A 24696-nucleotide genomic window follows, 5' to 3' on the forward strand; every position below is an offset into this window, starting at 1 on the left:
CACCTCTCTGAGCTTCAGAGCACTCTCAGATTTGGCCGACCCATAGGGTCATGAGACCCAACTGAGGTGCTGATTGTAGAAGTCTTTTATAAACTGTAAGGTGACTTCTGGATTGTCAGTAAAGCTGTTCAATGATCATGCCTTGCTTCTTGGTGTGGCTGCTGTTCTAATCTTGCTGTCGATTTGAATTCCACCCATTTCTTAAGTCTGCGCTCCATGTAAATTTGCACAGGAAAATTTCCCCTGTATTCCCTGTGTTCCCAGGGGAGATCCCTGGCAGGCCTTCTGCCCTCCTTTCTCTGACTGGCCTCACGCTTCATGCATTGAAAGCATGGGGTCCGGGTACCCACCATGTGCTGGAATGTGTGCTAATCCTTAAGGAAATGGAAATATAAAATCCCTGTACTGCATGGTCTTTCCCCTTATGTTTACTGTTACACAGACACTCAGTAACTTTAGCGACTATTCACTGATTGCTTATGTACATGAGCTCACTCCATGCTCACAACACCCCTATGAGCTAAGTGTTATTCATTTTATAGCTGGAAAAATCGGGGACCGGTGAGATCAAGTTACTTCTGTAACTTCCCACCCAGATGTGTGGCTCCAAAGTCCTTGTTGTCAACCTTGCCCCTCACCTGGACTAGAACTTTGCTGAGGGTAGAGATAATGCCTGTTTCATCTTGGCATACTTGGGGTACTCTGCACTGCGATAAAGATGCTTTGCATATGGTAGGTGCTTCTTAGTAGCAAGAAACAAGTGTGGGGGGGGGGTGTCTTGCAATTGCTGTTAAGCACTTTGAGGAGGCTGAGACGTTCACCGGGAACACAGAAAGCTTGTAGGGGGCAGTTTTCTCTAATGTTTGCCTCTCTGACTATGTCCACACCAATGACGGCCACAGGGTGTGCACAGAGAGCTAGGTCTAGATGTGCACTCAGAGCCTCAAGGCTTTCACTTTCCTGTGTTTATCTAGGAGACAGGGAGTAAGTGGTGGCCAAACCAGCTTAAGAAGAATTCACAATTTTTTTTTCTTGGTCCCCATTTCAGGATACCCCACTGAGGGTTTTACAGGAAGATAGCTACCCATCTCCATGCTCTATGTCCTGCTCAGAAGTATGGGGAGAATCAAGGGGTAAGGGTGGGGGTATGAGCTAACAGCCTCCAAACATTACAAATTCACTTTTTAAAATACTCGGAAAAGGGAAGCGTTTGAGGCTTTAGACCCACACCCACGCGGGCTTTGCAATCCCCACATAACCCCCTTCCCAAAGGCAACGCGTGAGAGGGATTAAGTGACACTTGCTGAGATATTCGATTCTCCGCCCTCCTTTCTACCCACCCCCCCCCCACCCCCGACAGTCTCCCCTGCATTGTGCCATGTGGAGGCCTCTAAGAGACTATAACTCTGGAGTCAACGCAAGGGCTCTGACACCAAACAATGCATCTGTTCACGGTGTGTAAGCGCCGGGGGCAAGAGCCACATGGTTCCAATTTAAATAGATTTACTCTGTAAGCTACCAGCTCCTGAGCTAGTCTTCTGACCTATGCCTTACAGTGCGGCCATGCTCGCTCTGTGCTCCCAGGATGACGGCCAGGGGGCTCCGGGCTGCTCCGGGCTATGGGGCCACAAAGGTAAAAGCAGCCTGTACCTGCTCCCCACCCCCATGTCTCTGCACATTAATGTTCCTCGTAAGAAAAAGGATAAACTGCAACAATGGATTTCCTACAGTGGAAAAGGCACAGGACTTAGGAACTGGGCAAATCCGGCCTCTACATCCAGGAATGCCCCTTATCGTTAACCTTGGAAAGTTACATAGTACATAGAGCCTCAGTTTTCTCCTCCGTAAAATGGAAGTAAGAAGGCAATTTCTCTCTCAAGAGTATCAACAGGGTGACAGGTCAGCCACTCATTCATCTATTCTACAGACCTTGGGTGGGGGCCTCGATGCACACCAGACACGGTTGTAAACCCTGGGGATACATGAAAATTCCTGCCACCTGTGTCTTTGAGGAAGAAGGACATGCACCCCAGAAAAGTCATAAAGAAGCCTATTTCAGGCACAGAAAGGGCACTAACAAGGAAATTATAGAGGACGACTGTTGGGGGTTGGGGGAAAGGCACCACGTGCAGATGGGTCAGGGGGAGGAAGCCTCCACGAAGAGGGGACATAAGAACTAAGACCTGGATGAAATGAAGGGATAAGCCAAGCAGAGGTGTGGAGCAGAGGGAATCCCAGGCAGAGTAAAGAACACATGCAAAGGTCCGGGACAGGATGGAGCTCAGTGTGTTTGTATAATAGAAAGGCCCATGCACAAGAAATGCTTTGGAAACTATGATATTGGCAAGAGAAGATGGTTTCTCTGGCTCTCTCTGCTGTAGAAGGAAAATATCCCCTGGTACATGAGTTATCTGACCAAAAGGTTTCATGGCCAAAAGAATAGGGGAGCACTGGATTCATGAGAAGTCAGTTTTCTTTTCTTTTTTTTTTTTTTTTTAATTGCAGGAATTCTCCGAACCTTGATGTGGATTTCCAGGAGGGGCTAAGACACACATCATTTTCCAAATTCTGACAACCTTTTCCAGTGTGTCATTTCTGGATTAGTGTCCTCCAGAGAACACTGTGGGGACTGAGGCATCCCTGCTTTTTTCAGCACATCTGTGCATACCTGGCTCACAGGCTTGAAAACAGGGAGAAAGGGGGAAGGGAAGGGAATCCGTGCCAGGTATGAGCCCCTGTGTTTTACCTACATCACCTGATGTGCATCCTCGCCATAACTTCTTGAGGTAGTACAATTACTCCCATTTTCAAGAAGAGGAAAGTGAGACTCAGTGAGTTTAGCTGGCTGGCCAAAGGCGCTCTGTATGGACAGAATGTCAGTGCTGTTGTGCCGGCCTGTCCCCTAAGCCCCTGCTCTTCTCTTTGCATTCCCATTAGCTGGAAGGGTTGTATGAACACATTGTCCAAAAATGATAAACATTACCCCAAATACCCCTCCCAAATAACTCCCTGACATGGCGCTGTCATTTCTAAAACACAAAAACAAAAATCAAAACAAGGAAAACAAAAGAAAAACCTCTGTCTTCATTTTTAAAAGGGGGCGGGTGGGGCTCCTGGGTGGCTCAGTCTGTTCAGTGCCCAACTCTTGATCTCGGCTCAAGTCATGATCTCATGGTTCATGGGTTCAAGCCCCTCATTGGGCTCTGCACTGATGGTGCAGAGCCTGCTTGGGGTTCTGTCTCTCCTTCTCTCTGCCCCTCCTCCACTTGTGCTCTCTCTGTCTCAAAAAATAAATAAATAAACTTAAAAAAAAGTCTTTAAAAAATGGGGGAACGATTTAATACCCATGATGGGCAACAAAAATAATAAAAAAAGAAGACACTTCTCGGAGTAAGTTGGCTAATACAAGGGATGGGGGAAGGGGCTTTTATCAATGAAATTCTCACAGGTGGGTAAAAGAGGAGACACACATCCCCCATACAAAGATATGTAAATATGTTTTCCATATATATAATATATATTTAATACGTTTACTTATAGACTCAAGTTTCGTATAGAGGTATATCGTTCAGTGATTCAATAGCCAACCCCCAACTGCTGTCCCCTCTGCCCAGGGAAATGGCCCCCAGTCATGCATAACAGGATCCAAAACTGCTCAACCAGGATCCAAAAGACCAGCACTGGAAGGGCTGCTGAGGGTGCTGTTCCTGGCTATGTCCCTTGACTCTTGGCCCAAGTCCTGTAGCTACGCCGTGGGGAAGGGGGATAATAATAATCCCTGTTTATAGATCACTGTGGGTTACCTCAGATGGAGACCACAGAAAAGTCAGCACGTCCACACTGGAATGAATGGAAGACACTCTCGTGGCACCTTCCCAGCGCTGCAGGGTCACTGGGAAGGGAGACTGAGACAGTGATGAAGATAGGGCTCCTTTTTCCCTTCCGGGGAATGCAGCGACTACTGGAAGGGAATACTGAAAGGCTCTTGAACCCTGGAATCCTAGAAGCCAGAGGCAGTGGCCCAGGGGTGATGAGGCCCGTCGGATGCCTGCAGGGTGGGGACAGCAGTGCGTTGTGCGGGGCGCCCGAGGGAGGGGCGGCTGGCTGAGCAGCAGGTCACTACTGGCGCAGGTGGCCCACGGCACCGACCCCATCGTGTCTCCAATCTGCCGATGTCTTTACTATGAACACTCCTGACGTTTACATGTTGGCAACTAATTACAGAAGAGGATTAACGGGGGGCAAATCCACGTTGTTTGTGGCCTCATCAGGCCCGTGTGGCAGGAATCTTGAAACTTCAGATGAAGAGGAACCTGCTTTGCCCCAGGAGGCCTGAGAACTGGATTCTGATGCCAGTTCTGCTGCTAAGTGGCCGGGTTGCCTGAGGAACTCGCTTCCCTTGCCAGGACCTCATGAGAATGTAGAACCAGAGAGTCTCTTAGAGGCTTCCCAGCTTTCAGGGACCACAGTTTTAAGGAGACAAAACAATAGAGGTATCTAATTTCACAGCCCTTTGGAAAGGGGAAAAACAGACTTTGATAATCCCAGTTATTGAAATGACACAGAAGCAGAGGAAGGCCAGTAGACATCTGACAGGAATGGAGATTAAACAACATCTGGGAGAAGAGTCAGGAGCATCTGGTACCTTCCAAGAGACACACATGCTCAGCCACAGCGGTTCCATCTGCAGATGTGTCCCCCAGACCAGCGACTCCCAACAAGCATTTTGAGAGGTGCTGATCCTTGTGGGCTGGCCAGTGTGGGGGAGCCTGTGGTCTCTGGCCATGAGAGGCTTCTTGCTGGGCTCCAAATCTCATACACGAATTCCTATAGAGTCATCTGATGGGATGGATAGTCACCTGTGGGCTCCTGGCAGTGCACAGACTCCGGGGATCCTTGTAGGCATATCAACTCACCCCCACCCCACCCACAGTCTAAGCCCACACTGGCTACAAGGAGTCAATCTGGCCACAGGAAGAATTTGTTTCCTCCTAGAGTTGGCTTTCTAAAAGTTAGCTCTCTATCGGAACTGTCCTTCTCTGGGTGGGCTGGCATGGGGGAGTGGGAAGAGTTTCAGGTAGAAGAAGGAAGGAAGGAAGGAAGGAAGGAAGGAAGGAAGGAACAAATGAATGAAGGGAGGGAGGGAGGGAGGGAAGGAAGAAGGAAGGAAAGAAGGAGGGAGGAAAGGAAGGAAGGAAGGAAGGAAGGAAGGAAGGAAGGAAGGAAGGAAAGAGAAAAGAAAGAGGAAAGGAAGGAGGGAAGGAAGGAGGGAGGGAGGAAGGAAAGAGGGAAGGAGGGAGGGGGAAAGGAAGGAAGAAAGAAGGGAGGGAGGAAAGAAGAAAGGAGGGAGGGAGGAAGGAAGAAAGGAGGGAGGGAGGAAGGAAAAAGGAGGGAGGGAGGAAAGAAGAAAGGAAGGAGGGAGGGAGGAAGGAAAGAGGGAAGGAGGAAGGGGGAAGGAAGGAAGAAAGGAGGGAGGGAGGAAGGTAGAAAGGAGGGAGGAAGGAAAAGAGGGAGGGAGGGAGGAAAAAAGGAGGGAGGGAAGGACAGAGGGAAGGAAGGAGGTAGGAAGGAAGGAGGGAAGGAAGGAAGGAGGGAGGGAGGCGGGAAGGAGGGAGGGAAGCAAGGAGGGAGCAAGGAAAGAGGAAAGGAAGGAAGGAAGGAGGGAGGGAGGGAAGATGGAAGGAGGGGGGGAGGAAAGAGGGAGGGAGGGGGAAGGAGGGAGGGAGGAAGGAGATAGGAAGGAAAGAGGAAAGGAAGGAGGAAAGGAGGGAAGGAGGGAGGGAGGAAGGAAAGACGGAGGGAGGGAAGGAAGGGACAAATGAAGGGAAGGGAAGGGAAAGGGGAGAGGAAGAGAGTACTAATTGTATAAGCACATGGCTCACTGAATTTTGTAATAAACTGTTCAATTTCTGTTTAGAACCACAGGATAGATAGATAGATAGCATACGTGTGTGTGTCAGACACACAGGAGCCTCGATCCATGGTGTGGCTTTCCTCACTGAAGAAGCCTCTTAACCCACTCACCACCATCACTACACGCCCCTGTTGTCCCCGCTTCCCCTACGTGTGGAGCTGGGCTTGGGCTAGAATCCCACAACTGGACCTCTCATTTGAAAGCTGATCCTGTTTCCTTGGGCCTCTGAATTTATTCCGAGTGCTGCACCGGGACTGGAGACCCTTGAATCTAGGTCAGAACCCCCGCCCGAATGGATTTTGCTGTGGTGATGCTTCTCCCAGGGCAGCCCGCTAGATATCATGCCGCTCTCCGGAGAAGAGAAGGAAAATGAGGAGGGAGAGGGTGGGAGAGGAGGCAGAGTGGGCGGAGAGGGAGGGGAGACAGCAAGAAAGAGAATCCGTGGGGTGGGGATGAGGGAGGGGTGGAGGGCTGGAGGCCGGGAGGCCAGAACAGCCCCTTTCACTACCTGGGAACCAGCTGAGAGTCAGCGGGCCATTTCTACTAGAGCCAGCTGAACTGTGTGCTATAAAAAGTGGTGCTATTTACCTTGGTGTTCTGAGAATGGAGAAAAACATCCCACGGTTTTTTACAGTTGTTGCTTATTTCTCTTTTCTTCCCTCTCAGTTTGTTTGTTTTCAGGCACATTTATGCAGTCCTGGCTATTTGGGTAAATGCCTCTTCAGCTCTCCAGGGGCAGCTGCCTCCTTCTCCAACCCCTCTTGCCCCCTCAGAGCACTCGGGTGCGGGGTGAGGGGGTGTCCCAGCACCCCCAGCCTTGGCACTGGGGGCTCCGCCCATCTTAGCCTGGTCCGCGCTCAGGGCTGAGCTGCTGAGACCCTCAGAGCCCCAGCTCGCTCACGTCCCGCGGTTCTTGTCACGAAACGCTCACACATGAGCATTCCTGACAAGTCCTCTCGTCTCCTAGACGTGCTTGGCTCTGTTGAGCGCTTGGCTCTGGTGGCTTTTCGGGGCACACAAAGCAGGATTTTGCCTCCTACTACCTGGACCGCCTTGACTCACCCTCTCTGTCCATACCTCGCAGGACAAGTGTGATAACAAAATAAAATAATGAAATAAGATAACGAAACACATGTTGCTTCCTTTCCCCTGCATCTCACCCCTCCCCATTCTTGGGAACTACAGACTGTTTGAATTGGAAAGAAGCACAGAGAACATTCGATTCATCACCATCATCCCATGGATGGGGAAACTGAGGCCCAGAGACATGGTATGACTGGCTCACAGTCGTACAACCGGTCAGAGATGCGGCAACGCTTTGTCCCCGCTCAGTGCTTCTCAGTCACGAGTCCAAGAACTCAACAGATATTAAACAATTGATTTGTTTCTGAGGTTAAACACTTGTAACTGTTTACTTCGGACAAAGGAACTGCTAATTAAGAATTCAAAGAAGCCAGTTGTTGGCCTCAGTCAACTTGCCCATGGTCCCGGTGGCTGGTTAAGGAGGGGAAAGCATTGCAGAAAAGGTCTAATGGATTTGCATTTCCCATCGACATTGTTTCCCTGGGTTCTGAGAATTAACTTATTTTTATAGTCTACAGAGCCAGGGATGAAAAAGCCCTTTTAGTGTGAAATATAACAGTGGGTGATATTTAAGGAGCTCTTTTGCCTCCGAATGATTGCGACAGATTTTGCACAACAGAAGCTAGAGACAGTGGGTGCAAAACAATGTGGGTTTTGCAACCACCTTTTGTGTCCCCTGTGGTGGCAAGGGCGTGGGAAAGGCAGTGGCCACCACCCCCTCCGCTTTCCTCTCCTTGCTCCCAGGTATACAGGGCTGGACTGGATTGCCTTTCAGAGCGTCTCACTCTGGGGGAGCCCACTGGGACTCCCCCTGTCATACTGTCTCCTTCTGGATCTCATTAAACAAACGTGAGAGGTGCTGTGTGAGCCTGGACCCACCCTTCCCCTTCGGGGCCCTGGAATCCTAGAGGGTAACACGGGCGTTTGAGACACTCCAGATGTACCCGATGATCTCCAGGGCTTCTTCCAGCTAGAAGAATTTCATGCAGAGAAGCCCCACTGTCAGATCAGAAAGTGGCCATAAATATTCTGTATTAATACATCAGCCTTGCACAGTGCCTAACGGTCTACAAGAGGACTTTCATCTACGGCACACCATTCAGCCTTCATGACCACCCGGTGGGGTAGATATCATCCTCCATTTATTCCAAAATAGGAAAGGAAGACTCAGAAAAGTGAAGTGACTTGTCATGGGCACACAGGCAAGAAGGGGAACGTTCAAGCCCAGGTCAGAGTATCACCAAAGCTCATATTCTTTCCAGGAAAACACCATGCTCTCTTCTCATCGGACCACTAGACCACTCAAGGGCTAGGTTTGGGGAAGGTGGAGAGATTTCCCCATCACTGAAACACACAGTAAGCTGGGATGAAGCAAACAGCAGTCTCCCTCCATCCGCCTAACTATTCCAGTATTTCAGAGCTGGAAGAGAGCTAATCCACCTGTCTTGTCTTTGTTCAAATGCGGATGCTGAGGCCCAGAGAGGGAACGCGATGTGCACCATGCAAGCAGGCCACTGTCAGCGCCAGGCCCGTGAGCCAGGTGAGGGGGTCTTTCCACCGCCCATTCCTGCTTCCCTCCCTCACCCCTGGAATCCGGAGACGCGCAGGCCTCCCAGGCCCACAGGCAGAGCCAGCCAGAGGCCAGAGGATGGAGAAGGGAGAAACACGCAGACTTTTTATAGCAACACACGCATCTAGGCAGTTCCAGAAGGCGCCCATCTGCTTCTGGCTACAAAACGGCCCAGGGCGATCAGACCCAGGGTCCCTTACCTCTGCTCGGCAGGGCTGTAGGTCTCCCCTCTCTGGCAGCTGCTCAGGGTGACGGGGTCAAAGTTGTCGAAGGAGCGGAGGGCCACCCCCGAGATGGCGACCAGGGGTGAACTGAAGCTCACACGTACCGCCTGGCTGTGGTAGAAGGGCTGGCTGAGGTCATGCACCACAGGGATAATCAGGGGATTGTTCCTGCAGCTCAGGACATGGAGGCCTGTCAGGAGAGACAGAGGGCCGAGGGGCCAGGCTCATTACTCAAGGCCAGTCACGCCCTCCCCAACGGGCCCTTCCCGAAGCCCCCAGACCCTTTCATGTCACTGCACAAAAGCACCATTGGGTGGCCAGTGGGGATTTTGAGTTTGATTGAAAGTTTCTTTGTCTGCCTTTTTCTCTTGGTTCCAAATCTTTCCAATCCCTTTGCCTCCCTGCCCCCTAAGCTTTCTTGTCACCTAGCGCCCACAGCCTCTCTCCCTCCCCCAATGGCCACCTCTCAGACTAGCATCGCTGGCCCTGACCACCCTCCCACACTGCATGAGGGCTGGATGGTCTGAGTTGCTAGTTTTCAGGCTGCCTTCCCCATCGGCCATAAAGATGGTGGAAATAATTCACAGCAACACGCTTTCCAGAGTAAGAAGCCTGCTCTCATGTTTAATCCAGGAACCGGGGAGCAGCCCTGTGAGGTAGGGACCTCTGCACTGATTCAGCAGAGGTAAGACTGAGAAGTGAGGGCAGAAGGTGGTTTTCCACGGGCACATGGAGCAGCCAGCAGGGTAAAGTCTACATTGAACCCAAGCTTGCTTCAGCTCTCGGTTCATTCTAGAACAGGGAGCAGGTCCCCAGGCTTTGAGAAGGAAGGGAGAGGGGCAGGGAGAAAGGGCACACCCAGAAGAGAGAAGGGGGCAATGGGTTGGGATGGAGTTGGAAAGGCAGACACTGGCTTTGGTGTCCAATGGACCTTGGTTCCAATCATGGTTTAACCTGCCTCTGAGGGGACTATCACATCCTAATGATGGGACTCCAGCAAGCTCCTCAAACTCAGTTTCTGCCTCTAAAATCAAGGATGATTCTAGGCACATCCCAGCAGGCCTGCTCTGTTGGGATGTTTAGCTCCCAATCCAGAAGGGCCCCTGCTGTGGTCACTCAGAATGACAAGCGCTCCATGGGGGGGGGGGGGTGGTAGCAGGATACTGAGGACAGGGGACACTACAGGGAGGGACAGGGACACGTGCAAACCTCAGACATGAAGCAGCTTCTGTGGACTGGACTTTCCCCACTCCTTAGAGCCCTTAGCAATGCCAGGACAGCTATGAAAATATTTGCTTCTCACTTAGGGAAATTTCTCAGGCATCCGGATAAGTCCAGAGGGGTTTTCTTTCTCCTTCCTATTAATATGTCCCCCCTTTGCCTCTAAAACTAACTAAATAAATAAACATAAAAACAAAACAAAAACTCTCCCTGCCCCCTTGGCTTCTGCTTGACCTTGCAATGACCCCTTGCCTGCTGGCTTCATACAGGTCTTTGAAATGAGCTCCCTGCAGAACGGTGCAGGCAGGGGTTTGAAGCCCGACCTTCTAGGCCAGCCTAGAATTCCAAACACCTGGCGAGGCTGCCCAGAGGTAAACTGGAAATGTGGGAGGGGATAAGAGGACATTCCCAGTGCCAGCTCCTGTGTGGGGCACAGTCACAACAGTCCTAAGTAATACCTCATTTAATATCTCGTGATTTCACTGTCATGATAAAGTAGCACCGTAGTCCCTACTGTGCCTAAGAGGAAAGTAAGATGCCAGATGAGGTGCTCGGAGGTCAAGAAAAGCGTTCACCTTCCTGTGCTGTGTGAGCGGAGGGACGGGAGTCAAGCCTGGGCTGTCAGCTCCGGAGCTGGGGCTGTGTCCCGTGCACCATGCATGCGTGGGTGTGCAGAGGGGTGTGCATGTGACAACTTGACAGTGCTGGTCCCAGTTCTCCCACAGCTGCTCAGCAGGTGGGACCTGACTCTTCTGCCTTCCCACTCCTGACATGGACCTTGTCTTATTCCTGCTCCTACAGGGAGCACGGCTGGTTGTGCTGGAGACATGGCTGCCATTGTCAGGCACTAAGGGACACCTCCAGCTACAGGGTAAAGAGCCATGGCTACAATTCCAAACACCTGGCTTCTCCACTCTTCCTGGTCGCTGCCATGTGACCATCTCTGGGTCTCAGGGACTGACACCTGGAGGAATGGCCTTTGTTCAGTCTCCTTCCCAGGGTCTCTTGAGGATCACATGGGGTGCCTAAGGTTAAAGGTGCCTCATCAAAGGGAGCTGTTGAAGGGAAGACTTTGGCAATGGCCCCTTATGCCCATATCTGCCAGATCTAGGATTCTCTGGATTGGGAGGGCAACCAGAATGCCAAACAGAGAAGCAAGAAAGAGGAAAGGGGAAGGAAGAACGAGTTCTCAGCTGCCCCCCAGACCACCCCTGGGCAGATGTGGTACCAAGGGCAACATGCCTGAGAACATGCTCACCCAGATCGTGGCTCTGGTCTTTGGTGTCAAACAGCTGGACGCTGATGGTCTCCTGCTTCTGGTCCCCATAGTATGTCCCATCAGTCACCAGGTGGACAATGACAGCAGCAGCAACCATTGGCTGAGAAAAGTATGCCTGAAATGCAGGAGACATGGGAGGGTCCCTCGTGAGCTCAGGCACATGGTAGGGAAGCAGCCGTGGGGCAGGGGTTTCAAGGAGAATCTTCCATTTCAGGGACTGGGACACTCATTGTGGGGCAAAGAACCTCACAGTGAAGAGCACAGGCTCTGAGGTCAGAAACTCTGTTCCATCTGGGTTCTGCTCTTGCTGAGCTGTGTGACCGTGAGTGGTAGCTCTGCCTCTCTGGGCCCTAATTCCCTCACCTCTAAGTGATGTATCAAGTAAATAACTGTATCACAGGATGATTGTGAGGCTCCAATAAGATCATGGGAACAAAGTGGCACAGACTAAAAGCACAAAAGAGGTATATTATTTGTCATTTCTCCATGCTAGCCTCTGAGACAAAGCTAAGTAAGACACAGCCCTTGCTTTTCTGCAGACTATGAAGCTCAAAGTAGGTCAGTAGTGTGCAAACCAAAAGTCACCATAATCCCTAGTCAGGAAGATGGACCCAAAGACAGCAATATAATACCATGTGACAAGTGCCATCCAAATGATGACCAAACATGTACAGGATCAGAAGGGAGAGAACAGTCACTTCTCTCTGTGGGGATCAGCTAAGACTTCAAGGAGGAGAAGACAATCTTAAAAGGCATTGAACAATGAACAGAAGGTTCCAGGCATAGAAAACTTATCCAAAATCTTTGTCAAAACAAGAATGACTAGGGGCACTCCATGAGCAATGAAGGTATTCTATTTCAGGAAGCATCCTACTGCTAAGTGTTTTGTTCCTTGTCCTTATAATTAACACCCTCAGTGAGTAGACAAACCATCTTGAGAAAGGGTCACAGGAGTTGGTGCTTCCTGGGGGAGGGGGGTGGTCACTGCTGGAGATTCTAAGGCTCTTCAAGCTTTGGCTTACCCGGAGCCAGAAAGTGGTCTGAGCCAGCTGGGAGTATGGGTAGCTGATGGTACAAGGGTACCAGGCATGCTGGGAAATGCCTTCACTGAGATCTATCACCTTGGTTCGACACACCTGAAAAAAGATAAAGAAAAAAATGTTTTCAAGGGTCTGAGAGGTTGGATTAAGTTCAATTTGATACATGTTTCCTATCCATCTATTTTTTTCTTAGCACCACAGGAAGAAACGGGGATGCACAGATGGGGGTCATCCATTCCAGGAGCCCACGTCCTAATGTAGAGCAGGGAATCTCAACACTGTGAAGGAAATAGCAGATAACACGTTTGGTGGGAGATGCAACAAGGACATTCTCATGGGGACAAATCCTGCAGGAGTTGACATTTGAGTTGGGTCTTAAAGAATAGACACAGGGGAAGGGTATGGCAGATACAGGGAGCAGGAACAAAGGCTTGGAGGAAAGCAGAAACCCAGAATGCTTAGGCTGTGGTAAGTTGCCTGGTGTTCTTAGAGCTTGAGCAAAATGGCAGAAAAGGCAGGACAAGGGGTTGGATCTCACAGTCTTGAATACCAAGCCAACCAACTTAGAACAAATCTGTAAATCGTGTTCAGAGCTGTATTAAGAATAAAGAAAAGACTATGACAGTATGAGCCTATCCTCCAGTGGCCATTCCCCCTACATTCTCAATGACATATGTAACAAATGGTGGTTAAAAAAACACGAAGCAAACACAGACAAGTAGAATTCTTCAGACTTAGGAGTTTCTTGTGTATTCAAATATGATTTCATTCATTGGTTCATTCATTTATTCTAGTCATATTTATTGGGAAACTGCTACGTGCCAAGCACTCCAGGACAAGACAGATGCTGAGGGGCTTGCAGTTGACAACATGTGCACATAGTTATCACGTAGGCACACACAACTGTAAAGTAGAAAACAGAAGAGTTCTATGATGAAAAAGGGTAGGGGCAACAGACTTGTTCGTGAGATGGCTCAGGCCTCTTGCAGAAGGCCATCCCACATTTGTGTTTTTCCTCTGACCTCTAATGTGGTTCCTCTCTCAAAACTCCCCTGTGGATTTGGGCCTGTCATTCCATGCATGCAGGGCTCAGAGGACTTATCTGCAAAAAAAGGCTGACCTAGCAGATGCTAAGGCTCTTAGAAGCTGTGGAAAAAAAAAAAAAAAAAAGATAGTATCGATCATAGTAAACAATAATACACGTACAACAAAAAAGAGGGGAATAAGAAAAACTATATATAAGGATCAAGGATATCTATCCCAGCAATATCTGTAGTAGCAAAAGACTGGGAATAGTTTATATGTTATCTGTTGGGGAAGTGATGCATCAAACAAGAAATATTCACGTGACATATTTTTATACAGCAAAAGACTACTAAGAGGCCTGAATTAGATTCATACACAGGGATTATACTAGAAATATTCAACAACAGGTCTGGTATGGGTCCTGGCCACTCAAAATGGAAGCCCTACTCCTGAGTTCAAGATAGCAATGGAGAGATTGCAAGAAGCATAATATTGAGTTAAAATAAAAAGAAAGGAATGGGGGTGGCTGTGTGGCTTGGTCAGTTAAATGACTGACCCTTGGTTTTGGCTCAGGGCATGATCTCACAGTTTGTGGGTTCAAGCCCCATGTGGGGCTCCGCACTGACAGAGCAGAGCCTGCTTGGGATTCTCTGTCTCCTCTCTCTGCCCCTCCCTTTCTCTCTCTCTCTCTCTCTCTCTCTCTCTCTCTCTCTCAAAATAAACTTAAAAAAAAAAAAGGAACGAAGTGTAAATGGACAAGTACAATATGATGCCATTTATAAAAATCACACAAAGCGAGGGACAGCTGGGTGGCTCAGATGGTTGAGCGTCCAACTCTGGGTTTTGGCTCAGATCATGATCTCACAGTTTTTGTGAGTTCGAGCCCCACATGGGCTCTGTGCTGCCAGTGCAGAGCCTGCCTGAGATTCTCTGTCTTTCCCTCTCTTTCTGCGCCCCCCACCCCACTCACACTCTGTCTCTCTCAAAATAAATAAACTTAAAAAAAAATCACACAAGGCAAAACCATATATTGCCCAGAGATTCCTATAGATGAGTACAGAAGAATTAAACAGGTAGTAGAAAAGTCATACATCAAATTCACTAGTCAAAGTCAAGATAAAATACTTGATGTGTGACTGTCTGCAATTTACAATTGCAATCATCAATGCTTTGGGTTTTTTTAAATCAGTTTTTGGGTTGGAGGAATTTTATATCTACAGAAAAGTTGCAAAGGTCACACAGAGTCCAAATGAATCCTTCATCCAGTTTCCCTTCCTGCTAACATCTTCATCAATTCATTCCTGAAACCCCAAAGAGAGGAAGATAAGTCATTTAATCAAGTTTGGAGAATCGTGGAGAAGTCACCCGGAGAGTGACGTGCGGTGGCATACTGGCCTCTATTAAGGAGACCCCGGTTTATCTTACACATTTGAAGGTTGGATTGAGTCACAGGTTTTCAAGGTGTCACTTGTGGATTCACAGGGTTCCTTGGAGGTGCCAGCCTGGGGGTCAGGATGTGAGATCTGCCCCCTTTCTGCCCCTCTGCTGCTCCACTTGTAGCATCTCCACTCCTCTGTCTTATGTATCAAGCTGCCTTGTAATGTTTCCTTTAAGAAAAGATCTTTACTGCTTTAAGAACATTGAAGAGTGTTGAAACTCGTTTATTGCCAGAGTTTCCCTCCCCCTCCCCAAGAAGCCAGTGGGTCCTGGGCATACAGTATGGCTTTCCCAAATGTCATTGGAAACATCTTAAGGAGAGGAGAGAGTATGCCAAACATCAACCATCTCATCGGCTTCTGTTATTCAAATCTCTAGAAGCCTAATACCAAGGAGACTATGGGCAAAATGGCCACTTTAACAGGCTGGAAGACATCTTCAAGTTTATTTATGTTTCTCAAAAACAACTGGGACCTAGCTTAGGCAGATCTGCCAGTGGATTGTGTTACATTTTACAACAGTGCGAGACTTTGCATAAACTATCTACGGCATTTGAAATCCAGGCCAGCAATTCGACATGTATCATTTTGGAATTCCTTCCCCTTGTGTTCTGAGCCGCCTGTCCCCAGCAGAGTGTGGTGGGGCACATCTCTGGAGTGCTACAGTTGGGGGCAGCGGGGGGGGGGGGGGTAACTTATCTCTGCATCTAAAACATTCACGGTCAGGGAAGTCTTCAACAGGAACAAAGCCCTCTTACTGCTTAAATACATTTTCCTCTTATCTCATCAGCTCTATCAGCACCAGACAGGGCTTTAGAGGTACACACTGATGTTATTTTATTCTCCTGTTTTCCTATTTAGTTTGTGTTTGTTTCAAGCTGGCTGCGATCCTGACCAGGGACAGTCAAAGCGGATCAGGGAGGAACAAACAAATCCAGCTGAACCTTTGCCCAAAGCCCCAGTTGATCTTAAAACCATCTATGTTCCTGGGGAGGCAAGGGCAGGGGAGGGAAGGCTGCAGGGGAAAGGTAAAGCAAACAGTCACAAGCCTCCTGCTTTTATAGACCTTGTCAATTCTGTTCACTCGGCCCCCACTTATTCAGACTGTGCAGCACACTGCGCTCCACATCCCCGTGAGACAATAGCCTTGCCCTTGGCCACAAGGGTGGTCACTAGGGATACAAGGGTGATCCCAAGGAGACTGGTTTTATAGGGATGCTCTGTTTTCATCCACCCATTTCTTTGCATCTCCCAACAAAAGCAAGTCCAACTTCATGACGCATTCCTGAGCAATGTAGATTTTACTGAATGTTCATGGGGGAACAAGCAGGAGAATTACATCTCACACTGCATGGGGACTCGAGCTCTCCGAGCTGCCCCAGGAACTGAGTTAGTTCCTCCTCACTCATCATTTCCAGTGTCCCTGGCTCAGCTCCAGTGACCTTCCCATCTCTCCCAACTGACCCCCCACCCCACATCCCACTCTGTACCTCTCATGCCAGTCATTCTTCTCCCTCAAATTATCCACTCTGGCACACATACCACACACAAGGACTTCTGATGACCCTACCCAGAGCTGTTGGGGTGGGGGGGTGGGGGTGGTGGTGCCACACATAGCAACATTTTACCCTACCATGCTGGTATCGCTCCACCTTGTAGAACACCGTGAGGGGACTCTAAAAACAAGGGCAGCCTCTAGGCTTCAGGTTTCCCTAGACGGATGAAGAGGAACCTTTCTGCCTTCCCCACTCCCATGTATGCTGCAGCATTATCCACAATCACCAAGATGTGGAAACAAACAGTAAATGGATAAACAAAACACGATCTATCCATAGAATGGACTATTACTCAGCCTTTAAAAAGGGAAGGAAACCCTACCATTACTGACAGTACAGATGAACCTTGAGAAGATCATGTTAAGAGAAAGAAGGCAGTCACAAAAGGGCAAATACTGCATGATTCCCCTTCTATGAGGTATCTAAAGTAGTCGAACTCATAGAACCAATGAGTGGAACAGTGGTTGCCAAGGGCTGGGGGAGGGGGAAAAGGTAGTTGCTAATTGGCAGACATCAAGTTTCAGGTATTCCAGATGACTAAGTTCTAGAAATCTGCTGTACCTGTAGTCAACAATACCTTAGTTATTGTACACACAAAAATTTGTTAAGAAGGTAGATCTCTTGTTAACTGTTTTTATCACAATAAAATGAGACACAATAATATTTTGACCGGCCAAAATGCTGATATTCATTGAAAGAATGAATGAATGGATTGATGGATGACTACAGTAATAAACAAATGAGCCAGTGAACGTCAGGGGGAGAGAAATTCATTTTAATGGTGCTAGGCAAAGAGCAGATGTGGTTGGGCTGACAAGCCCCTTAGTGTCCTCTCCCTTAGTATCCTCAGGGTCGGAGAAGGGATTACCTAGCATCTTATTGATTACTTCAGGGACAGAGAACTCACTCTCATTTATAGGCATGCCCAATTTGCCTTTGGACAGCTCTTTACCACAGCCAGGAGGAGATGTCTGGCTACACTTCCCCCTCCTTCTTCCTCTAATGAGCAACGTCTATAAGCTGTCTTATTCAGATTTCTAGAGTTCGAAGGAATTGGAGAATTATCTACTGAGACTATTCCTCCCACAGTGGTCAAGGAAGGAGTAGGTTGTCTTGCACAATATAACATAGTAAGCAAGTGGCAGAATTATTATGAAAATGCAGAGTTTTCTGGCTTCCAGGACTGATGGTTTTTCCTCACCTACATTTGGTACCCTCTCAATCCTACATTTATTTTAAGTTTATTTATTTTAGTAATCTGTCCACCCCAACATGGGGCTCAGACTCGCAAGCCCAAGTCTTTTGTGTAAAACCATCTCTAGTGAGATGTCTCCCTCTGCCCCAAGAATTCATGGCAGAAAGAGCAGGCATGAATGCTGGAGCCCACACCACTCTTTTCTCCAGGAAAAGGCCAGCCTTAGGTCTTTGATGGAAGCTGAGCAGCCACTGTCCCCCAATCTCATCTTAACACCTGAAGGAACTGAGGGGCATTGAGACCCCTTTCCCCCTTGGCCTCAAGTGAGACCTCTCATCTTGAACATGATGACTTAGACTCCACATCACCTTCATAGTTGTCTGCACTTACATCAAACAGCACCCATGGGAAATAGGAGACCTGGGTCTGTTCTGGCTGTGTCACTTACTAGCTGGACATCTCTCCCACCCTCAGTTTCCCCATCTCTGAAATGTGGTTGTTGTACTGAATGACCCCTAGGTACCCGAGGAGCTTAAGGACACCCACAGTAATAACATCCACCAAGGGTCTCATGGCCCCAATATCATTTAATCCGCAATACCAGTTATCCTCTGTGAGGTTGGAATCATTGTCCCATTTCTCTGATGAGGAAATGAGGCACAGAAGCTGTATATAAGTCCTTCAAGATCATATCTAGTTGTGTAGGACCACCAGAAGTCAGACTCTCATCCCTCAGATTCTGTGTCCTGTGTCCTCAATCACAAAGCACCACACCTGGTGCTTGTCTTGGTCAAAACCTCCCCTTCCTCTGATGGAGAAGGCACCAGTTACCACTCTCTTTGCCTCCAGCTGCTCCACATGCTCTCCCTTATCCACGGTCCCCATAGTTAACTTGCCAAAGGGAAGAACTAATCCTCTTGCCCTGCTGATGATCACCCCCATGGCTGCCCGTGGACCACAGGATGCAGAGCTCCCTCGACACAGCTGGCAAAGGCCATGGGGAGCAGGTTTCAGCCATGTCACCACCTTCACTGCCAGCTGCTCTCTTTCTCCCCTCCCCACACAGCAGGTGGGACACCACCCACATGCTCAGTGGTGCTCCCTTCTCCCCGAGTGACTCTTTCTCTCCCATGCCCTGGACTCTGCCGCCATGATGCTTGTGCCCAGACTTCTCCCTGCACCCCCACCCCCCTCCACGGCACTAGCTGCCCATTTTGTGAAATACTACACACACTTCAAAGCCAGTCTCAAATGTCACCCCTCCTCTGAAAGCCTTTGCTCACCCCCCAGGCAGAATTAATTGCTCTCTCTTGTGTCCATATAGTTCTTTATATATACCTCGGTTACAGAGCTTGTCAGGTTGGATTATAGTTGTTTGGAGCCCAGTCTTCTCCTTTTAAACTCGGAAGACTTCCAAGGTGAGAACTATGCTTTATTCATGCTCACAGAAATCTTAGCAGATCACCCAGCACCAGGGCACAGTAATGCCTCAGGAACAGCAGCAGCAGCAGCGGGAACAGCTACTGAGTGCCTGTCCTAGGCTGGGTGTTTTGTTAAGGATTCTGTGTGTACTAAAGTGTGCAGGCCTCATGACAACTCTGAGAGGTAGGTACTATGATTATACCCATTTTATAAATGAGGAATCGAGGCTCTGTACTTTGCCTGAGGTCACACACCTTGTGAATGGAACCAGGATTCAATTCTAAGGCATAAACTTGGCCCACACTCTTCATGGGAGATGCTAAGTTGTAAAGGGCACACCTGCCCATCTCTCAGGGCTGTCGTGGAGGATGGACTTGGGATTTCTCCTGAATAGAAGTTGCTTCAGCAGCCCAAAGCTGCCCTGAGGCAGGTGATGAGGGTCACAAGAGCCCTGGGTTGCCAGGCCAGAGTCTTGCCTACTCGAGGTGACCCAGTTCCTTACTTCCTCTGATACCCATCCTTCCCACGTGCAGAAGGACAGGGTAAGATGAATCCCGAAAAGGCTTTTCAGTTCTGACATTCTGCCAGCTTTTCACTCCCAGCCTCTTCCCAGTGAATGTTGCTGGAATGAGTGTTGACTCTGTAATGAAGTGGGCTTGTTCTGTCGGCCCCTGAGCCAACTCCTAGACCCCGTGTCTCTGGTACTCTGAGGTAGAAGGCTAATTTCACAGCCACATTTCTGGGACGACCAGAGGGGTAACATAAACATTTATTGCAGCCATTCCAGCAATGTGTTTTCTGTTTTCTTTTCTTTTCTTTTCATGCATGCTACAAAAGAGCTGGTTATTCCCCCCCGCCCCCCACCAAGCTTTGAGATCATTGGATGTTTGTACTGGGGGTGTCCTCAGAGATCTGAGTCCAGCCGTCACATCTGACACAGGGATGGGGAACAGAGCCCAGTGGAGAGGCAAGACACTGGCTGTAAGCTCCTCTGGGATGGGCCAGCATGTCTGGTGGTGACTGGGGTTGCCTGGCCTGACAGACACAGAGCCTCTGTGGCCCCGGGACTTGGCGGCTCTTGTCCACTCCATGCACTACCAGCCAGTCCATCCAGCACCCGCCTCCAAGCCCCTCCTTTGCCGAAGACTGCTTTCAATTAGAGGAGTTAACGATGTCTTGCTTTCAAAGGGTTTTTTAAATCCAGTTTATCTTCCACCCACACACGTCGTACACAAAGGCAGGGAGACAGAGGGAGAACAGGGGGAGCAGGAGTTCTGGTATTTTCCCACACAGGGGAGATGCCATGAGGTTTCTATTGAATTTCGCTTTTACAGATTTACATGCCCTTTTGTCAATCACAGGAGGGAGGAAGTGCTCTTCAAATCTCTGGCCCGTCCTCTCCAATTTCCTCTTTCAACCCAAAGGGACCTGGGAATGGGTCTCATAGAAAAAGAGAGGAAAAGAAATAGGGAGGGGGAGCATGGGTGCATGCTGACACTAACAATACACATAAATGCACAAGTGCATGCACGCACGCGCATGCACACACACACACACACACACACACACACACACACACACCAGGCACTGTTTCCAAATATTTCTACTTAGGCCACATTTTAACCTCAGGCTTGCAGATCCAATGCCAAGTTATTTCCCCAAGAACTGCAAGGCTGTAAGAGGGGCTGGGTTCCTTGATATGAAAATTGTAGGAGAGCAAGCCGGTGGGGAGGCCACAAGTCGGGCCATGGGACCACGACACCAAGTGGGCCAGGTGCAATAAAGCCATCTCTGTAAAGCTGGCATAGCTCTCCCTTACAGCCCATGCCTCTCCCTCCTCAGGGTCCCCGTTGAGGAGGGACAGGGCACCGACTCTTAGAGTCTACAGTACGGGAGCTGCCTAGGCATCATCTCGCCTGGCCTGCATCATAACTGTGAGGAATAAGCATCTTTCTCCCCATTTTAGAGATAAGGACTCCAAGGTTTGGAAGGCATTGGGCACTTCCCCACAGCTTAGGAGTCAAAGCCAAGTGGTCTTACTCAAGGTTCATATCCTTCTTACCCCACGGGTGGAGACTTCTCCAATAGCTTCTGGTCATACGTTTCACGGTTTCTTGTCTGTCCACCTATCTCCATTCTTGAGTCTGGAGGACAGCATTCATGCCTGATTTAGCTCTCCTCTCCACTGGTATCTAATGCAGGGCACTGAGCACAGTTCAGTGAATACCTCCTATACTGAATCTCAGTTCTTGGCTTTTCCAAGGTTATACACATGGTTCAGGGGTGACGTATTTGATCCAGAAGCCCCGTGTGTGGAGATGGTAATAACCATGTGGTGCAGGGAAGGTCCTAGGAGGCCTAAGATTCATTTGTGGGCACCAAAGTTCAGACCTGCCCACCACCCAGGCTCACAGGCAGTCGATGTGTAACAAATATGCTGATAACCATAATAAATGGTATTGGAGGCACGTTCTCTCATGTACAGCAGAGCCTGTTTGATTCTGTGGTTTTATTTAATCCTTAAAACCACCCTATGAGAAAGGAATGAGTATTACCTCTACTTCTCAGATGAGAAACAGGCTGACGGCTAACAGGGAGTGTGATGGCCCTTGACACTGCTAGACCAGTTGAGGCAAACGTGTGGCATCAGTGCTGCTGTTCCCCAACCCCTTGCTCCGGACAGACACCATTAATTGAATGGTGTCTGCTCTTCCCCCGAGTGTAGACCTCAGAATGCACCTTCACAAAAAACACTATGGCAAGCCACTCACAACTGGTTGGGATTGGCCCGGGAGGCGAACCTGTTTGCAATCTTTGAACTTGGTTGTTAGCTCACTGAGGGCAAGAATGGGCACTTGCTTACTACATCTTCAGCATGAAGAGCAGTGAAAGGCCTAAACTAAGCACTAAGCAAAGACTAGTTGCCTCAAAAAATCAACTGCCAACCGTAACAATGTTATTGATCCTTCACTACATACAAGTATATCCCCTGTTTTTCCAAAAGTCCACTGCACCACTTTGCTTTCACGAAAGTCCTGAATTAGTACCTGTTTTTGCCACCTAAAAGAAATCCAAAGAGGATTTTTGTTTGTACAAAAAAAAAAGGTGGAAAGCAAAAACAGCATTCGTGTTGGTTTTGCAGCGAGTCTTACAGAGGCAATGCAGACCCCAAGCAGCAAGGGCCACCCCACCCATTACACTGGGCATCTCAGCCTCAGCCACCAGAGCTCTGACCCGTACCGCTGAGCATCTGCGCTTTATCTCCATGTATTTTGTGCATCCATTAGCAAGATGTGTCCTAAGGTATCAGGAAAGCCTAAGAGAGATTATTTTGGGGGTCTGGGAACACTCAAATGTTTTTTTTCATATAAATGAATGGCAATTACTTCTCTGCCTTATGCCATTTTGGCTTACGGAAGGCGTCACGCGAGCACCCTGCTTTCGGGTAGTGGAGAAAACCTGTATCAGGCATTCTAACAGGTGTTTCACATGCCTTATCAGAATTAATGCATATATGGACACTGGAAAGCCAAACGTCCAGATTGGAGGTTCAGGGCCACTTCCACTGGCTGCACAGCACTGTAGTTCTCCACCCACATCCCCCCTGGATTCTTCTCACTTCTACATCCATCCTGACCTCCTCCCTATGCCCCTTATTCCAAACTGACTCCCCCCACTGTCCTGAACAGAGAACTTTATGGGCAACTAAGGGTTAGCGCACACACACACACACACACACACACCTTCAATCCCCTCCTCTTGACCTCCTTTTTATACATTTAATACACTGAAAAAAAAAAGAGACAGAAATAGAGACAGACAGACAGACAGGCAGAGAGAGAGAAAGAGAGAAAGGAAGAAAGCCAGGCTTTCCTTTACCAACCATTAGAAACAATTATCACTTTCCCCAGGCCCCAGAGCAGCTTCCCTCTTTGATGCCTGCCTTAAAGAGATAGAGGGGAGGGAGGGAGTGAACTGCCTTTCTTTCAATTTTGAGATTTATTATTTGGCATGGACAGATAATCAAGCAAAGAAGCATTTCCTGCATACAAGGCGGGTGTGCAGAGTGGAGAGATGCCTCCTTCCTCCCACCCAGAGCTCTGGAAATAGCAGCAGACCTCGGGGCCTCCACCCAGGAGACACTTCCAGATAAGATAATTTGGTGTTTGATGCCCTCCAGCCTTGGGGCTCAGCTCTGGGGTGATTAGCACCTCAGTGCCCCAGAGGTCTATTCCTAACACATTAGGTATTTCACCCTCCTCAGGGATCTAATATCCTCTGGCCTGCATCTCCCCCAAGCATCTAGAATCCTGGGGTTTAGGGTACAAATTCTGGGCCTGATCAAAATGACCATGGAGAAGAAGCCAGGCTTACGAGGGGAACAGAGCAAAGAAACTCATGGAAGGCATCCCTGTTCTGGAGCACCTGAACACTTTTACAGGTGGGGAAACTTACCTTTGTTACAGTAGAAATGGTTCACGGTCAATTCTATGGCTCTTGGGGACAGAAATTGGATGTCCCAACCTTCTTCTAAGGGAAAAGTTTACTCAAGAGACCTGAGAAAGAGCATCCAGAAGAGGTGGCAAGGCCAAGTTTAAACCAGCACCTGTGCTTCGAGGGCATCTCCTCACATTCTTGGGAGGCCGGTGTCACCACCCCCACTTACTCTCTACAGATACAGAGCCTGCCGAAGCCACACCTGTTGTGGCTGGTGAGCTCCGGGTCTGGCGCCTGCCTGCCCATGTTACTCCAAGTCTCTGTCCTATGATATAAGTGAGGACACTGAGGGCCACAGTGTGTGAACGGTGATCCCCAGGCGGTGATGACGATGCCCCAGCTGCTTCTACCTCCGTTAGCTCCAGTCTGTGTCACAGTGGAAGGGAGATTCACACGTACCCATTTTCAGATGGGTAAACTAAGGCCAAGGGTGAGGGAGAAAATACCAGCACAGCAGTGGCAGCTCTGAAAAAAAACGGCACTGGTCACCAGTTCCTATAGTATGAAGTGTGACTTCTCATAGTGCAACCCCAAGAGGTCAACGGCATCTCCCCACCTGACATACAGGAGGGCCAGGCGTGGGGCTGTGCCCAACCCAGACGCCCGTTTTGAGGAGGCACCGGGCAGGGGCTCGGGCTTCTCCAGCTAGTAAATCCTCTAACAAGGGAGAGTGATTAGTGTCGGATGTGGCGGTCGGCTTTTGTGCTGCTGACAGCACCTCCCTTTAAAGCCCTGGCTAGGCTCATTTCACACGGGGCCCTCCATAGGCCTGCTCCCGGCTCCGTAATTATGCCATTCACCAGTCACCCGGGCCCGCCTCTGAACTCCTGACCCAGCAGTGAAAGACTTGGGATCTCATTACTAATCTCTTAAGCCACCTAGTCTTCCAAAATACATCCATTTAACTTGGAGGCCAAGGCTTTGGGGGTGGGAGCTGGGGAGAGAGAAAGCCCAGCACAGGGACTTCTCATGACATGGCCACGTCCCCTTTCTGAGGCCTGTGGCCCAAGCCCCAGGGCAGCTGGCCTGGCTGTCCGGCTCAGTGCAGGGCAGGCCTTTCTGAGGGTCAGTGGCTGGGCTTAAGGACCAAGAGGCCTTTGGAGGGGAAGGGCATCTGGGCCCACCTGTTTGTAATTTCAGGGGTGTGGGTAGGGGATGAGGCCTATGTTTGTTTTAATTATTATTATTGTTGTCGAGAAGGGAGGGAAAAAAATGAGCAGAAACTGCTAACAT

At 49.2% G+C, this 24696-nt stretch overlaps 1 protein-coding gene across 1 annotated transcript in view; it reads right to left on the reverse strand.

The window, feature by feature from the left end:
* The window catches only part of PAPPA (pappalysin 1), a 242650-nt gene that overhangs the window by 61052 nt on the left and 156902 nt on the right, over positions 1 to 24696 (reverse strand). Inside the window, exons 11-13 of the mRNA XM_047831114.1 lie at positions 12314 to 12427; positions 11271 to 11406; positions 8768 to 8981 (exon numbers count right to left, since the gene is read on the reverse strand). Coding sequence (XP_047687070.1) covers positions 8768 to 8981; positions 11271 to 11406; positions 12314 to 12427 — 464 coding nt within the window. The remainder of the gene's footprint in view (positions 1 to 8767; positions 8982 to 11270; positions 11407 to 12313; positions 12428 to 24696) is intronic.

This window comes from Prionailurus viverrinus, chromosome D4 (assembly GCF_022837055.1).
Source record: "Prionailurus viverrinus isolate Anna chromosome D4, UM_Priviv_1.0, whole genome shotgun sequence".
In the NCBI taxonomy this organism is placed as follows: Eukaryota; Metazoa; Chordata; class Mammalia; order Carnivora; family Felidae; genus Prionailurus; species Prionailurus viverrinus.